Source organism: Sinocyclocheilus rhinocerous, unplaced genomic scaffold, assembly GCF_001515625.1.
Source record: "Sinocyclocheilus rhinocerous isolate Xijiao unplaced genomic scaffold, SAMN03320098_v1.1 scaffold365, whole genome shotgun sequence".
NCBI classification, from domain to species: Eukaryota; Metazoa; Chordata; class Actinopteri; order Cypriniformes; family Cyprinidae; genus Sinocyclocheilus; species Sinocyclocheilus rhinocerous.
In genome coordinates this window covers 1,154,213-1,171,902 of record NW_015659915.1, presented here as the reverse complement: position 1 = coordinate 1,171,902, position 17,690 = coordinate 1,154,213, and the positions used below count along the sequence as shown (strand labels likewise).

The 17,690-nt window shown below is 42.2% G+C and overlaps 1 protein-coding gene across 1 annotated transcript in view; it reads left to right on the top strand.

Moving 5' to 3' along the window:
- The window catches only part of ttll5 (tubulin tyrosine ligase-like family, member 5), a 94,752-nt gene that overhangs the window by 42,561 nt on the left and 34,501 nt on the right, over positions 1-17,690 (top strand). Inside the window, exons 17-20 of the mRNA XM_016533079.1 lie at positions 4,478-4,540; positions 5,583-5,603; positions 5,687-5,832; positions 7,431-7,593. Of these exons, the coding sequence (XP_016388565.1) occupies positions 4,478-4,540; positions 5,583-5,603; positions 5,687-5,832; positions 7,431-7,593 (393 nt within the window). The remainder of the gene's footprint in view (positions 1-4,477; positions 4,541-5,582; positions 5,604-5,686; positions 5,833-7,430; positions 7,594-17,690) is intronic.

Below are 17,690 nucleotides of genomic sequence, written 5' to 3'. Positions count from 1 at the left end.
GATTAATAACTTTGGCAGGTAAGCCGCCATATAAGGAGTTACAGTAATCCAATCTGGAGGTTATAAAAGCATGGATAATAGTTTCAGCATCTCCAAAATTAAGTGAGGGACGTATACGAACAATATTCCGCAATTGGTAAAAGCATGATTTAACAATCTGACCAATATGTGAATCAAAGCATAACACAGAGTCAAACAACACTCCCAGACTTCGCACAGTTGTTGAGGGCCTAATCTGGACACCATCAATATCTATGAAGATGTCATGCTGGGAAGAGCTCTGTGATTTAGGGCCAACCAGCAGGATTTCCGTTTTGTCTGCGTTTAGTTGTAAAAAGTTATCTGACATCCAGGTTTTAAGTTCTTGAAGACAGGAACCTATAGAAAGGGGTGGACAAACTGAGTTGGGTTGAACCGTAAAATAGATTTGAATATCATCAGCGTAGCTATGAAAATTGAGACCATGACGTCTGATAATCTGACCCAGTGGCAGCACGTAAATGAGAAATAGAAGTGGACCAAGTAGGGGGACACCGGGGACACCACGGGAAATAGTGACAGTGTGAGATCTATTCTTATCTATCCTAACGAATTGCGATAGATATGATAGATATGAAGTTAGCCACTGAAGAGCAGCACCAGTGATACCTATAGCAGATAGTCGAGAAAGAAGAACAGAGTGGCAAACAGTATCAAAGGCTGCACTCAGATCAAGGAGAACCAGGATACTGTGGGCACCTGAATCAGAAACCAGAAGGAGATCATTAACCACTTTTAAAAATGCTGTTTCTGTGCTGTGAGAGGGACGGAAACCAGATTGAAACTGCTCATAAAGATTATGTTTCTCTAAATGAGACTGCAGTTGTGCTGCAACTACCTTCTCAAGTATTTTAGCAACAAATGGGAGGTTTGATATTGGTCTAAAATTGTTGATCTGTGTTATCAAGACCAGGTTTCTTAAGGATTGGGGTGATGGCAGCTACTTTTAGGTCTTGAGGAACATAATTAGTTGCAAGGGATCTGTTTATAATATGAGTAATAGGTTGGATGAGTGAAGGCAAAAGGGTTTTGAGTAAGTATGTTGTAATAGGATCAAGTGTGCTGGAGGCAGAGTTAGATTTGATAATCAGTTGTTTGACCGCCGATATATTTGTGGGTAAGAAAGTGTTAAGTGGGTGACCTATCAGACATGGAGAAAGGTGGGGTAAAAAAATCTTGGTAAATGTTATCAATTTTACATAGGAAAAAAGACTGAAAGCATTCACAAAGATCAACAGAGCTATTAATAGCTACGGACGATGGTTTAACAAGTTTGTTGATCTCAGAGAAAAGTTAGCAAGTGTTTCTCCTGCAGAGGCGGTCTTTCATCGCACTATGACGTCATAATGTGACAGATTCCAAAACGAGTCGTTTTCTTAGCTTGGATTCAATAAAAGCTGTTTTTAAACTAATGAGAAAGTTTTGAATTCTGAAACATACAGGAGGTTTTTTTATAGTACATTGACCTGTTATGAAGATCAAGTTAATTTGATTTCTCAGTTCATGACTGCTTTAAGAGACAAAGATGATCTAAGATGGTTTGTTCAACATCATTCACTGATTTTATTTGAGAAATAAACTTAAAGGCTAAAATAACCAGTGACTCTAATAATGCTCTACACTGTTTTTGGAGTTTATTGGAGTACGTTTGACGTTTAAAAAAAAAAGAGAATGCTAGTTCAGTCTTTCTGATTCAAAATGTAATGTTGCTGTTTCTTTATAAGTGATACAAATTCTTTGTAAAATGCTATTTTTGAGGGAAAGTTGTTTCAAAGTAAATCCTGCACCATTTTTAGCGTAGTAAGGATGCTAACATAAACACAATTGAAGACTAGAATAAAATAATAATGTTCAGGTGCAGCATTACACCACTTACTTTTGATATGAAACATCTGTGAACAGGTTACAGGGATCACCCTCCATTAGATCAAATACCCCCAACAACCAGATGTGCTTAGACCAGAGCAATCAGTGCCAGCCCCAGTCTTTCTTCTTTCTGCCTTATACATGAGTATGTTTGATGGTCAATGAAAATGAGATAGCAGCAATGCCAAGTCATGCGTCCATCATTTCCATCAGTCATGCATGTGCTCTCGTGTGCTCTGCCTCTGAATACAGACGGGTTACCCTCTGCAAGCACGAGTGGGTATCATTACTGAACAACAGGCTAAGAAGATTGTGCATGTAAAATATGGATTGAAACAGGTCAATGGAGTCACACTTTTTTGGCATTCAGATCTACAGCAGGGTTATTATTGCTAGATAAAACTAGGACTATTCAAATAAAATATTAATATTAGATGAAAACTTTAAAGGGAAATGAGAAAAGTTGCCTTGGCAACTAACTAAAGCATTAAAATTGGAAATATAAAAAAGAACTAAAACTGAGTAAAAAATAAATAAATTAAACCTGAATATAATATATATTAAAAAACCTAATAAAATGACAAAAACACATAAAAAATAAACTGAAATATTAAAATAAAACGTAAAAGCCCATTCACACCAAGGATGATAACAATAACAATAAAGATATATTTAAAAAATCTTTCTAAATTAAAAAAAAAAACAAAACACCACAAGTATAACATAAGCACAGAGGAAAGATATTTTTGGAATCACTCTCAGAATTATTCCTTTTTTTTTTTTTAGCTGATGAACAATAAAAACATTGACAGACAGACTTTAATGAGCTCGAGCATTTAAAGCGGCAGACGACAAAACTGCAGCGTGTGCTTATAATAAACAGAACATTATTGTGTGAGGGAGTGGATGCTAATATAGTTATCGTTACAGTTTTTCATTCTTGTTGTGAACAGGCCAAAATATTCAAAATATTACATAAAAGTATAATCGTTTATAAGTAATACTAAAATAACCCTGATCTATAGATGTGGCCGAAATTATTGATACCCTTGAATTTTATTTAATTAAAAAAATAAATTATAAATAAATACATGCATACATAAATCAAACTCTTTTGTTGTTTATGTATGTATCTGTTTGAATTGCACTGGAACAAAGCTAATAGAAACTATTTTTGTAGTAAAAATACATCGTAAAATGGGCTGGTCTTTTAGAAGTTACGGGAAATAATTGTTTTCAAATAATTCAAATAATACTTGAAGCAGTAATGTTTGAAGCAGACCATTCTTTTATCACTTTATTAATGAATTGGTCCCACATTATATGTATTTTTTATGTCTTTACTATTTACTTACATCAAAACAAAATGATAATAATAATAATAATATATAATAATAATTGTTGAATTATAAAACTTTTGCCGATACATGGGTAAGGTTGGTGCTGTGGTTAAGTTTAGGTTAGGTTTAAGGGTGGGTTAAGGGGTAGAGGTAGCATCAACAGTGTAATTATGGATGTAACTACAGAAATTAATTACAGATGTAATGTATAGTACAGGAAGGTACTTTTAAATATAAGTACAATGTAAAACATATATACACAATAAGTGCATTGTATTAAATGATTCATTTAAATGTAAGTTGTTAAATTAAATGTAGTAAAGACACTTAATAGTGGGTCCACATAATTAAAAAGCATGAATGCACTTCAAAATAATAATGATGTGAAAACTTACATGTATTCAATTCATATTATTCTGCTGAAAATGATTGAAGCAAACATGAATGCAGAGATTACTCGAGCAGGTTTCTGTAATATTTTCTGTAGGGTTTTTGAATGTTTTTATTTTTAATTTTTAAATGATTTTTATTTAGCATTGGCCCAAGTGCTTGCTTAATTACTACTCCATCCCTGTGTGAACATTTCATTCTCATTGCCTAAAGACATGTTGAATATGCGCTCGGAAGCAGGCGCTGTCCCATAACGGGATAGTGTTATAACAGCTTGACTGAAAGAGACATTCATGACTTAAATAAACATTTACTTCACCCAAAATATATTGTTATTGACACAGGAAAATAGCTAAACCTTTTCAAATGCTTGTTTAAGCTCGGTCTGGAAAAAATTGTGCAGTCATTTAATGTTCAGCATTTAATGTTCAGCACCTCATAATTTTGTATTTCACACCGCGGTTGCACCATTAGATTGCACCGTTAGTGATGCAGCAGCTAATTCTAGCTGCTTGAAGGCAGAACGTAGTTATATTGCTCAAGCGTGACCGATGCAGTCACCATAAAGCATCTAGCCCATCGTTACATGTGTTTTGTCATAAACATGCAGGGCGGTTGTTGAGGAAAGCTAACAGACATTGTTTTCTCGTTTCAGCAGTACACAGTTTTTACACAATTGAAAAGTGCAGGAAACATCATGTTCTCATTCAGCTTGTATCTTTCTCGTTTGCATAAGAGTCAATGCTGAAACCAACAGGATTGATTGTTTACCACAGAATTTGTTTGGACTTGTTATGTAATTAATCTGTCTGTAATTATGTCTCTCTCTCTCTCTCTCTCAGTGGTTATCTGGAATACAAGACCTCTATGAACGCCATGTTGGCTAATAAACTTTTCCATGGAAGGTAAGTCTTTCCACCGTGGTTGAAAAGATCTGAATCTATTTAAGGAATCTTCAGCCTCAGGGCTTATTGTTGATATTTAGTGCGAGTATGTCATACAAAGGCTTATGTGCACTGATAAAATGATTGTTATTCTTGGAGGAGCCCTTAAAGAACTAATTCACCCAAACATCAAAATGACCTAAAAATGTGCTCGCGCTCAGGCCATACAAGATTAGGATGAGTTTGATTCTTCATCAGATTCTGAGAAATGTAGCATTGCATCAGTGTCTCAGCAATGGATGCTCTGCAGTGAATGGGTGCCGTCAGAATGAGAGTCCAAACAGCTGATAAAAACATCACAATAATCCACAAGTAATCCACAGCACTCCAGTCCATCAGTTAACATCTGGAGAAGACAAAAGCTGCGTGTTTGTAATAAATCCATCAAGGCATTTTTAATCATTGTTTCTGGCCAAAATTAATTTCACTTCCTCCAGTGAAAAAGTGGTCTGGTCTGAATCAGGAGAGAAATCTGCACAGATTAAGCACTGTTTACAAACTAAAACAGCTCTAAACAAATATGTGGCTGGATTTTGATGTGAGAGACAACAGGAGATGGACTTTTCACTGGAGGAAGCGTTATTATTATGGATTAAAAACGTCTTGATGTATTTAATTTTATTTTTTTACAAACACACAGCTTTTGTCTTCTCCAGATGTTAACTGATGGACTGGAGTGCTGTGGATTACTTGTGGATTATTGTGATGTTTTTATCAGCTGTTTGGACTCTCATTCTGACGGCACCCATTCACTGCAGAGCATCCATTGCTGAGACACTGATGCAATGCTACATTTCTACAAACCTGATGAAGAAACAAACTCATCCTAATCTTGAATGTCCTGAGGGTGAGCACATTATCAGCAAATTAAAATTTTTGGGATCAACTGTTCCTTTAAACTCCAATATGGCCAAGTTTATGTGAGCTTTTCTCTAGAATGTTTTAGAATAGCTTTCCCAGACTCACATTTGTTTAAAATGATCTGTTGCTCTTTGTTTCTCAGATCTGTGATCTCCCGATCGAGGTTAGTGCCTGTAATTTCAACCTCTGAATGCAAACAAACACAAAAGGTTATAAATGTCTGTTTTGCCTTGTTTTATTCCACAGGAACAGGGTGAGTGATGATATATCTCTGGTTGTGGGGACCTTCTACACGCACCATGTGGTCCAATATGAAAGGAAGCTTCTTAGTCTGGAGACGCGCAAGCAGAGACGCAAACCCGGACGAGCCTCCGCCGGAAGAAGACGAGCAGGTGCGTTTGCATGATATGTGTGCTGGGGCGCGATTCGTTGAGAGACAGCTCATATCTGGTAACGAGCATTTACTAAAAATCATCTGCAATGTTTGACTCTGTCCAGTTAATAAGTTGAAATTGTATTTATTTGGTTACACCAATGTCCTGCAGTTGATACACATAGATCACAGGAGAGTTCATAGTATTTTTTCTTTTTCTTTTTTCTGACTTTCCACAACATCTCAAATCTATTCATTCTGTAGCGGAAATGGCATTTTGTCCAGTTTTATAGCTAGCATTTTACGTATCCTAAATAGGGTTGCAAAAAGGTGGAAAATGTCCAGTAAATTTAGGAAATATTCCAGAAATGTTGGAAACTTTCCAGGATTTTTTGGAATATTCCAGGGATTTCTGGAAAGTTTCCGGAAATTTACCGGAAATGTTCCACCCCTTTGCAACCCTAATCCTAAATACACACAATTAAATCATATTTTCTCACTTTTTGCATAATTTGACAAATTATAGCTCAGAAATGATGTTAAGTAAAATATTCATCTCAAGCTCTGACACTAATGTAACATAAACTTTTATAAAATTTTACATTTTGTTCCTGATGGTAATGATTGCACAACTAGTTTGAGTGAAAACTGATGTAAATCATTTTCACTCATTAAATATTGAAATAGTTGATAATAGTGAAATAGTAAAGTTATTTTGCTCTTTATTTAGATTATAATATCTTTAAAATGCCTAATTCATATTTTATGATTGAAAGTCTGTATTTGAGACAAGAGAAAAAAGTTTGGAATAATTAAGATTGTTTTAAATATTATTGAAAGAAGTCTCTTCTGCTCACCAAGGCTGCATTTATTTGATCAAAAATACAGTAAAAAATGGTAATATTGTGAAACATTACAATTTAAAATAGCTGTTCCTATGCAAATATATTTTAATGTAATTTATTCCTTTGAAGCAAAGCAGAATCTTGAGTTTTCAGTGTCACATGATCCTTCAGAAGTCATCCTATGCTGATTTTCTGCTCAAGAAGCATTTCTGATTATTATCAATGCTGAAAACAATTTTGAAACCGTTTAAAAACATATTTTGTGGAAACAGTGATATACTACCATTCAGAAGTTTGAGGTAAGTAAGAATAAAATAAATTAAATGAATGTTATTATTTAATTAGGATGCATTAAATTTATCAATAATAACCATACAAGAGAAAAATAAATTTTATTATGACTTTGAAATCAAAATTAAAAGAAAAATCCACATCTTTTACTTTTATAAACCCCTTATTACATAAAAGTGCTTGAATTGTGAAGATATTTCCTGATGCTGTTTTTACAGTGGCCAATCCCATACATTTCCACGATTAGACTCTTCTTATTGATTGAGATGCAATTGAATGAGATGCCAGCCAGCAGCACTTGAACACTTTTTACACAGAAAGTTGGATAAGTTTAAATCCATAATGAAGGTGCATCGAACAACACAACGGGAAAAGCTTTAGTTGTGGTATATGACAGAAGTTAAATGACACATCACCTCCTCAAAGCTAAAAACTAGTCCTGTAGTATTTTAAAATTATAATATCTGATGTGTGTTTTTAGGTCTGAAAGCGTCTCAGTCCTCTCACATGAGTGAGAATGAGGACGGGGTTGAGGGAGAGATAGAGCTGAAATCACCTCACCTCCACACAAACACTGCGCTGGAACAAACCTCACAACCCAAAGTCAACCTGCTCCACATTCTCCAGCAAGGATGGGACCTCAGGTCGGTGTAGACACTCAGAATCATGGGTAACGAGCTGGCCCTTACACTTTCCTGCGGGGGAGATTAGAGGTTTCTGTAGAGAGGATCCGAGTTTGATCAGATGTCTGAGTCAGCTCGTATAATCTTGCCATCTTGACCTGTTTTTGACTTTTCCTGCATTTCTCAGTGCTTTTCTGAAGTTAAAGAGAGAGTTCTCCTAAAAGTGATCATCTTGTCATCATTTATTCACACTCATGTCATTCTCTTATTTCTTCACTATTTCTTTAGTGGAAAACAAAAGAAGATATTTTGAAGAATGTTGGTAACCACACAATTTTGGTGATTAATGCATGGAAAAAAACAGATACTTCTCAAAATATCTTCTTTTAGGTTCCAGGGTGTAAAGAAAGTCATGCATGTTTTGACAGATGTGTTGTCAATTTATTTACTTAGACTGAACGGCACAAAATAACAATTTCTCATCGCATTCAGTTGCACCTCACAACTTAAATAACATGGCATTACTTCTGTCTGCGCTGCGTATTCAGTAGCCATGCAGGAGTATTTCCTTCCAGTATCATTCAGTGCGTTTACATGCACCCTCTTAATTTGATTATAATGAGATTTTGGCAATATTAAACTTTACCTCGTGTAAAGGCAATACTTCGATCTAAATAATGCAATTAAGCTCATAATCGCAGCAAGCATAATCATATTAACATAGGTGGCGTACACCGATTTTAATCGAAATATACAGGCATGTAAACACCTTAATCGCAGTATTGCCGCTCTGACCAAAGTGCACTTGAGCTTGTGACGTACATGAATGATGTGACATGCACCTGCAGTAATACGCAGATTAGAAACGATGGCGAGGAGGAAAGCATCGCATTTCTGGGGAGCCAAGGAAACAGAGTTCATGTTGTCGACGTTGCGTGACATGAACAGAATGCAGTACATTGATGGACAAAAACACAGAATCAAAAATGTCAGAGCATGGAATACAACCATACAAGTGTTTTGCATTAGATGTAAATAAATTAAAACAGCGGCCAGTAACACACCTACTCTTTCTGAGTCCATCATTTGTGCTGTGCAGTGGGGTATGCAAATAATGGCGTGAATAAAAAAAAAACACACAGTTCTTAGCGAATAATATGAATAATGGAAATTGCATGTAAACAGGAGTGAAGAGCTTTACTCTTCACATGTAAACATCATAATGCGATTAAGTCCTTACTCTGATTATTGGAAATAATTGCATTATTTGTGCACATATAAGCTTAGTCATTGACGAGACGGAAGCAGTTCTGACTAAGAATCAGTTCTCGGCCACACACACACACACACACACAGACAGACAGACACACACACACACACACACACACTTGGATCTGCTTAATGAGGCTTGGGGATTGAGAGTCTGAGACTCTGGCTGCGCCATGGTGTCCTTTTCATCCAGCGCCTTCACATGTTTTCATTGCTACTTTCACAGTCTCATTCACACAGGAATCAGATTCCTCCCACGCTGGCCAATCGGCACATTAGCCCTGACCTCGGCGTAGAATGGCTCACTCTTATTGGCCGCCTAATTGCTGGAGTCAGACTGTCTTTCCTTTGTTTAACATTTTGCAGGAGTCCTGGAAGCTGTTGAAACATATTCCCTCCCCCTGCACATTATGCAATAGCCCTACAAAAATATTTAGACCTGCTCTTTTTATACGCTGACATTAATGAATATTACATACTCCTGTCCAAAGTGCAATAAAGATTCCAGTTTCCTCTGGACTCGCAGTCCAAGAGGCTGAATTGTAATTTGAGCGAGGAATTATAATGACATGTCTGAGTTTGTAGAAATTCCTTTGCGCCTGCCAGGGCCGGGAAGGGACCGGGGCCGTTACAGTACAGTATATCTTTGTTTTTGTGTGACTGCTTTTTCCGAAACATTTCTTTTCCGTTTCGTCGTACTTTCCTTGCTTATCTTCTCATCATTCAGAGCATGTAAATAGCTCACGGTTGTTGGAGCAGCGTGGAGGGCATTTCTTACCCTCAGATCTGCCTCGAATGTTGTTATGTTTGCAGTAACACGTACGGCATGGCGGTAGCGGTGAGGTGCACATGTGCGTCATCCGTCTGCCGAAACAACCTGCCATGAGTATATATGCGCAATTTGTGTTCTTAAAAAGCCTTTTTGTGTGCGTTTGTCATGGTGCCAGTGTTTACCTGGGCTGTGCACCATTCAGAGTGATTGGGAATGCCTTTGAATTCACATCCAGTTTGAATTGAGGCAGCAAACAGGATGCAGAATTTAATTCGAATTTTATGTTCTCTTTCTGTCATTCACTCCGACGTTGTGTCGAGTGTACGAAACTAGGGGTCGCTCTTGAGAGCCCAATCACCTCTGACATCTTTGAGAAAAGGCCAATGAAATTGGGTGTGCAGAATTTGCATAGCTGGCCACGCCCCGGACATCCAGGTATAAATAGGCCAGCGTGGCATCTGCTCACTCGTTCTGTTTTTCGGAGCCGAATGCAGCGTCACTCACGGAGAAGTTGCGTTCATTCACCTCTCGATTCATCGTCGTTGGATCTAAGGCACGGTTGTAACAGTCACAAACCTGTTAGCATGCTTTTTATATTGTAATTGTACTACCCACCATGAGGGGGCAACATGGAGCTATACTCTTAGATATAAAATGGGTGTAGGGAGTAGAAGAAGTCAGATTCGTAATGGAGGGAAGTAAGCATGGCTTATGGCTCCAAATAATCACTTGTCCTGATTGAGAAACCTTGAGTTTTATGCTCAATCTGAAGTAAGCATTGTTTCTTGTTTTGTATTGATTGAATGCTTTTGGGTAATTTGTGTAGTTATTTTTCTAATGTGATTTATTTCATTTTATTTAGAAGGACTCCACATTCTGTGGGATTTATCCTTATATTCATATGCCTGTTTTTGACCTGCATCATAAGTCTTTCTCAGCTGTTTACATTCATTTAAAACATAACCGACTGCGTTTACGAGAATGATCGTCGAGACGGGTACTATTGACATAATTCTGTGTGTATGTGTCTGTTCAAACATAAGGAGGAGATGCGAAAGACGAAGCAACTCGGTCTGAAACGCGTCTCTCTGTGTGTGCGTGCGCTTTGCACGTGTGCGGCAGAACTGAAGAGATGCTGTGCGAGATGCGGCTTGAGCACGTGCTTCAGGTGTGCGTATATATATATATGTGTATATATATATGTTATATATATTTATATAATACACACACACACACACACAGTGGAGATAAAAATTAGAATCAATTTATAAATACTTGATTTTTTCTGAAATATTGTTATTCTTCATCGCTTAAAATTTGAAGGAATATTAGCTGTAGGTATACCACTGTTCTACTAACATGTTTGACAATATAACCAAGGCATTTCAACAAAATCCTTTATTTTGTGGATAACAGAGTGATCAAATTAGAGACCAGTAACTACTGTAGCACAAAAGATCACAACTAAAATCTTGGAGGGTTATAACTGTCAGAAATTAGTAAGAAGTGTAGAGGCCTCTGCTTTGAATGACTTCAGCACATCTGCGGCCGCAGAACATCACTAGTCTCTCACACTGCTCTGGTGTGATCTTGGTCCACTCTTCTTTCAGTCTCTTCCACAGTTCAGTGACTGTAGTGGGTTTCTTAGCCATAACTTTGTCACCAAGTTGTAACAGTCACAAACCTGTTAGCATGTTTTTTATGTACTACCCGTACTACCCACCATGAGGGGGCAACATGGAGCTATACTCTTAGATATAAAATGGGTGTAGGAAGTCAGATAAGTCAGATTCGTAATGGAGGGAAGTAAGCATGGCTTATGGCTCCAAATAATCACTTGTCCTGATTGAGAAACCTTGAGTTTTATGCTCAATCTGAAGTAAGCATTGTTTCTTGTTTTGTATTGATTGAATGCTTTTGGGTAATTTGTGTAGTTATTTTTCTAATGTGATTTATTTCATTTTATTTAGAAGGACTCCACATTCTGTGGGATTTATCCTTATGGGTTTTGAGGGTTTTGAGGCTGTGAATTAGGTTGGCAACTGTTGTGGATTCTTGAACCGGGTTATGCCACTTTAAAGACTTTAAAGACTTGTTCAGTGTTTGGAGTGATATCTACACCATGGATTACGTGTTGCACTGGGGACATTTTTGGATGGTATTCTTGGACATTGGATTTCATGGACATTGATTTCTACACTGTGTGGAATGAACATTCAGCAACTGTATCATTTTCGTCATCACATCAGAACAGATAAGATTTTGACTTGTATGCTGTCCTGAGTTTATGTTGTCGAAATATGCATGTTTGTTGTATTAAGGGGTTTGGAAAGATAAAAAGAGGTAAATGAATGAGAAGCATTTATTTATTGTTTTATATATAGATTTGACAGGTTTTGGTCATTGCCTGCTATATATACAGTAGAGCTAGTTTGCCTTATTGATGTCTTCTGTTGTGCCTTAGATCAAATCTAAGGACTCAAGTCCTTAGATTTGTCCTAATCTAAGTCCAATCTTTGTCCAAATCTAAGTCCTTAGATCAAATCTAAGGACTCAAATCTAAGAACACAACAAGATCAACAGCGCTCCAGACACACGTAATCAGGGCACCAGAACAACTAACCTCAGACATCATTGCAGTAGTAAGAGCTACAAAATCCAGAAACCTACCAACCAACCTACCAGTGGACATATCTAGTATCTCTGCCGCACAGCAAAAGGACCCAGAGATCCAGGAGCTTGTCTTAAAGGTAACATCACAGACGCCCCAAGACATTTCTCGTGTACATTACATGGTAGAAAATGGTATTTTGTTCTAAATCTAGTTAGGGGTTCCCTCCCTATAAAACAGATTTATAACCAACACTTTTTTTAGAGTAAGGTAACGGTTATACGGTCAGCAGTCTCTCCCTACTCATTCACGGATAAGTGTTGTGAGAGTACCCCTAGGTGCTTCAACGGGGATCTCTAGAAGAGCAAATTTCCTCTAAAAAGAGTACAATTTCTCTGAAAGAGCTACACGGTGGAATTGTGCGTTTCATCATGCCTTTCCGTCCGTGTGTTTCTGGTTGCGGTTGGCACGTCTCAAAAGACGACCGGCACGAGCGTTGTATTCAGTGTCTGGGCCATGCTCACGCTGAGGCAGCACTTGTGGATGGTTCGTGCCCCGCTTGCGAGGCACTTCCCATCGGCACGTAGCGCTCGCGGCTCGGGTTCTTCGGCAAAAGACCCCGAGTCACCGCGGCTGCTTGCCGCTCTGGTCCTTCTAGCTCTGGGTATGAGGCCGCAGTGATGTGCGCCGCGGAAGAGCATGGGGAAGGAGGGATTAGTTTCGCCGGGGCAATCTCCACGAGCTTCCTGTTCTTCCCTTGCTTCATCCCTGGGCGGGCTCAATCTCTCATTCGGGGCTCGCAAGCAGGACAACCTGTCAATCGCAGTATCGGAGGGCGGGCTTGAGCCATCGGAAGCAGATGACTTGGCTGAGCAAGCTCAGTCCGAGGCTGATGCTGAGATAGCAGCCGTGCTTGCCCGGGCAGCCAAGAGCATCGGGCTGGAGTGGTCTCCCCGAGTGTTCGCGGCTGGATGATTGGTTTCTGGGTGTTGAGCGCGACACTAAGCCTACACTAAGAACGCGACACTAAGAAGTTATCTTCGTCCCTAGTGGCGAATGGCTTATGCGGCTTCTGGACAAGCTGCGTCCGCCCTGCCCGCTATGGCCATCCTGCAGGTCTACCAGGCCAAAGCGTTGAAAGAGCTGCACGAGGGTGGTCCCAACCCACAGGTACTGCAGGAACTGCACTCTGTGACTGACTATGCCATCCTGCAGGTCTACCAGGCCAAAGCGTTGAAAGAGCTGCACGAGGGTGGTCCCAACCCACAGGTACTGCAGGAACTGCGCTCTGCGACTGACTATGCCCTTCAGGCTACGAAGGTCACGGCGCAGGCTCTGGGGAGGGCGATGTCCACTTTAGTGGTCCAGGAACGCCCCCTGTGGCTCAACCTGGCTGACATGCGGGAAGAATTTTGAAGAATTTGCCCAGCAGTTCTCCATGGTGAAGAAGCAGACGGAGGCCATCAAACACATTCTGCCTCGGTGTGGGTCAGGTCCTGCTCCTGCACCCCCGAGTCAGCAGCCCCCGTCTGCTCATTGCCGGGACGGCCCCCTGCGAGGATTGCTCAGTCAAGCCTGACCAACGGCCCACCACTTGCAGGAAGGTGGCACCGCCAGCTCATCATCAGGGCACCAGGAACCCTCGCAAGGCTTCAAAGCATTCCTGAGATGGGTGACCCAGGGAGGAGGGACCATCTGGCCAGCCTGGATCCACCTCCGACAGGGGGCCGGGAGGTGAATTCGGCTCCTCCACGGCTGTCTGCCACCTGGCAGATAGCCCCCACCTGGTCAATAAAAGAGCAATTTCCTTCTTCTCTGGGTCACACACACAGCGTTTTTGGCCCTTCCATTTGCAACGGCCTGACGCTGAAACCATGCATCAGAACCTGTTTGGACACCGACACTCTGTCTCCTCACGTTCAGATGCGAAGGGTCTGTCACTCAGCCAACACGATGCATGCTGGCGCGAAGTCATGTTCCCTCATCCGTCGGTGGCACATGTGGCAACTTTGAGACCGTTGGCAGGGTATCTGGATGCTTGGTTAAGTCTCTCCAATCCCTCCCGATGGCTCCTCAGAACCATTCGGCTCGGCTATGCGATTCACTTCGCCAGCAGGCCCGCGGCTGCATTGGCATATCAATTGCCTGGAGTTGTTGACAGTGCTTTTGGCCTTGAGGAGGTTTCGACCCTTGATCCGGATGGACAACACAGCGACGGTTGCATACATCAACCACCAGGGTGGTGTTCGCTCCCATCGCATGTCACAACTCGCCCGCCATCTCTTACTTTGAAGCCAGCACAGACTCAGGTCTCTGCATGCCACTCATATCCCGGGTGACTTCAATCATGTAGCGGATCTCCACTCGTGACAGATCTCGCTCAGGGGCGAGTGGAGGCTTCACCCCCAAACGGTTCAGTTGATTTGGAGTCGGTTCGGCCTGGCACAGGTGGACCTGTTTGCTTCGTCGGAATCAACCCATGGCCAGTTGTGGTACTCCCTGACCGAGGCTCCCCTCGGCATGGATGCCCTGGCTCACAGCTGGCCCAGGGGCCTACTCAAGTATGCATTTCCCCCAGTGAGCCTCATTGCACAGACACTGTGCAAAGTCAGGGAAGACGGAGAACAGCTCCTGCTTGTGGCCCCTTATTGGCCCAACAGGACCTGGTTCTTGGAGCTCGTGTTCATGGCATCAGTTCCTCCCTGGCAAATTCCCCTGAGGAAGGACCTCCTTTCTCAGGGGAAGGGCACAATTTGGCATCCGCGCCTGGATGTCTGGAACCTTCATTTTTGGTCCCTGGATACGACCAGGAAGAACCCAGAGACCTTTCACCAGCAGTGGTGAATGCCATTATTCAGGCCAGAGCCCCCTCGACGAGGCGGCTGTATGACCTGCCCTCTCTGTTAACGAATCATACCTGGAGTTTGGGCCCGGCAGACTCTCACGTTGTCCTGAGACCTCAGCCTGGATATGTGCCCAAGGTTCCCACCACTGCTTTCAGGGACCAGGTGGTAACATTGCAAGCTATCCCCTTCCAAGAATGGGACCCCGACCTGTCTCTGTTGTGCCCAGTGCGAGCCCTTCACACATACCTAGATCGCACTCAGAGTTTCAGACGTTCTGAACAGCTCTTTACAGAGACCTTTCACCAGCAGTGGTGAAAACTATTACTCAGGCCAGAGCCCCCTCGACGAGGCGGCTGTATGACCTGAAGTGGTGCGTTTTCGTGAATTGGTGTTCTTCCCAGGGGAAGGACCCTCAGAGATGTGCCATCGGATCTGTGCTCTCCTTCCTCCAAGGAGGCCTGGACAGGCACCTGTCTGCTTCTACACTTAAAGTGTACGTGGCCGCGATTGCGGCTAACCACGACACCGTGGGAGACAGATCGATGGGGAAGCACGATCTGGTTATTAGGTTCCTCAGAGGCGCCCGGAGGTTGAACCCTCCGAGGCCACGTCTCATTTCCTCTTGGGATCTCACTGTGGTCTTGCAGGCCTACCAGAGAGATCCGTTTGAGCCCCTTCAGTCAGTTGAATTCAGTGCCCTCTCTATGAAGACAGCCCTCCTGACTGCGCTCACTTCTGTCAAGAGGGTGGGGGATCTCCAAGCCCTCTCTGTTAACGAATCATGCCTGGATCTTAGCGAAGTTTGACGGAGGAACTTGCTATTAGAACTCATTACGAGGTAGGTTCCCTCAAGTGAACTCTTGTATTGGGTTAGTGCTCCACATGTAGTGGCTCCTCTTGAGGCCCTATGTGTGTATTCTCCACTGTATTGCCCCTGAGGCTCAGTATTCCCCTAGACAGACATTCTGTCGATAGGTTCTGGGTCTTGGTAGATCTCCCTTTACGCGGAGCCCACCCCAGTACCTTCCCTATGTGGTACTTCCTCTGGTCAAGAGGGTGGGGGATCTCCAAGCCCTCTCTGTTAACGAATCATACCTGGAGTTTGGGCCCGGCAGACTCTCACGTTGTCCTGAGACCTCAGCCTGGATATGTGCCCAAGGTTCCCACCACTGCTTTCAGGGACCAGGTGGTAACATTGCAAGCTATCCCCTTCCAAGAATGGGACCCCGACCTGTCTCTGTTGTGCCCAGTGCGAGCCCTTCACACATACCTAGATCGCACTCAGAGTTTCAGACGTTCTGAACAGCTCTTTATTTGCTTTGGAGGACAGCAGAAGGGGAATGCTGTCTCCAGACAAAGGATCTCCCACTGGCTTATTCAGTCCAGCTCAGGTTCCTTTCATGAACTCTGGACTACCCTTCCATCACATAAGTACTTTTTCTTAGCGAAGTTTGACGGAGGAGCTTGCTATTAGAACTCATTACGGGGTAGGTTCCCTCGAGTGAACTCTTGTATTGGGTTAGTGCTCCACATGTAGTGGCTCCTCTTGAGGCCCCATGTGTGTATTCTCCACTGTATTGCCCCTGAGGCTCAGTATTCCCCTAGACAGACATTCTGTCGATAGGTTCTGGGTCTTGGTAGATCTCCCTTTACGCGGAGCCCACCCCAGTACCTTCCCTATGTGGTACTTCCTCTGTAAGTCCATAGGTGGATCTTCACATGTTACCTCCCCATCGGGTAGGATGTGATCTCCGTAGTGCCTTTTTTCCCTAGGGGGAATAGTCACTGTCCAAACGTTACTACCAAGACTTTTTAGCTGTTATATTATGGTGAGTATTACTATGGGAAAAGGCTCCGGCTGAGGGGCCCTCTGCCTCTATGGCGGCTCTCCCGGATGTTGGATAGTGAGGTCTTAAGTCTTGGGTGTTGGAAGGTTACGAGGAGGAGAAGTGCATTTGGTTGTGATGCGTTGGCTTGTCAACATCTGCGCCCCCGTGGACTCGTGACAGTACCTTCCCTATGTGGTACTTCCTCTGTAAGTTCATAGGTGGATCTTCGTTACCTCCCCATCGGGTAGGATGTGATCTCCGTAGTGCCTTTTTTCCCTAGGGGGAATAGTCACTGTCCAAACGTTACTACCAAGACTTTTTAGCTGTTATATTATGGTGAGTATTACTATGGGAAAAGGCTCCGGCTGAGGGGCCCTCTGCCTCTATGGCGGCTCTCCCGGATGTTGGATAGTGAGGTCTTAAGTCTTGGGTGTTGGAAGGTTACGAGGAGGAGAAGTGCATTTGGTTGTGATGCGTTGGCTTGTCAACATCTGCGCCCCCGTGGACTCGTGACGCAGTTCGGCAGTTGTGGCATTTAGTATAGGGACCCCTAGTGTCATACACTCGTCACAATGTCGGCGTGAACGACAGAAAGGGAACGTCTCGGTTACGTATGGTAACCCTCGTTCCCTGATGCACGGAACGGAGACGTTGTGTCCTTCATGCCACAACTCCGAATTGCCTCTGAGTGGGTTGAGACGCTTCTCGACTCCTCAGAACAGAACGAGTGAGCAGATGCCCTATTTATACCCGGATGTCCGGGGCGTGGCCAGCTATGCAAATTCTGCACA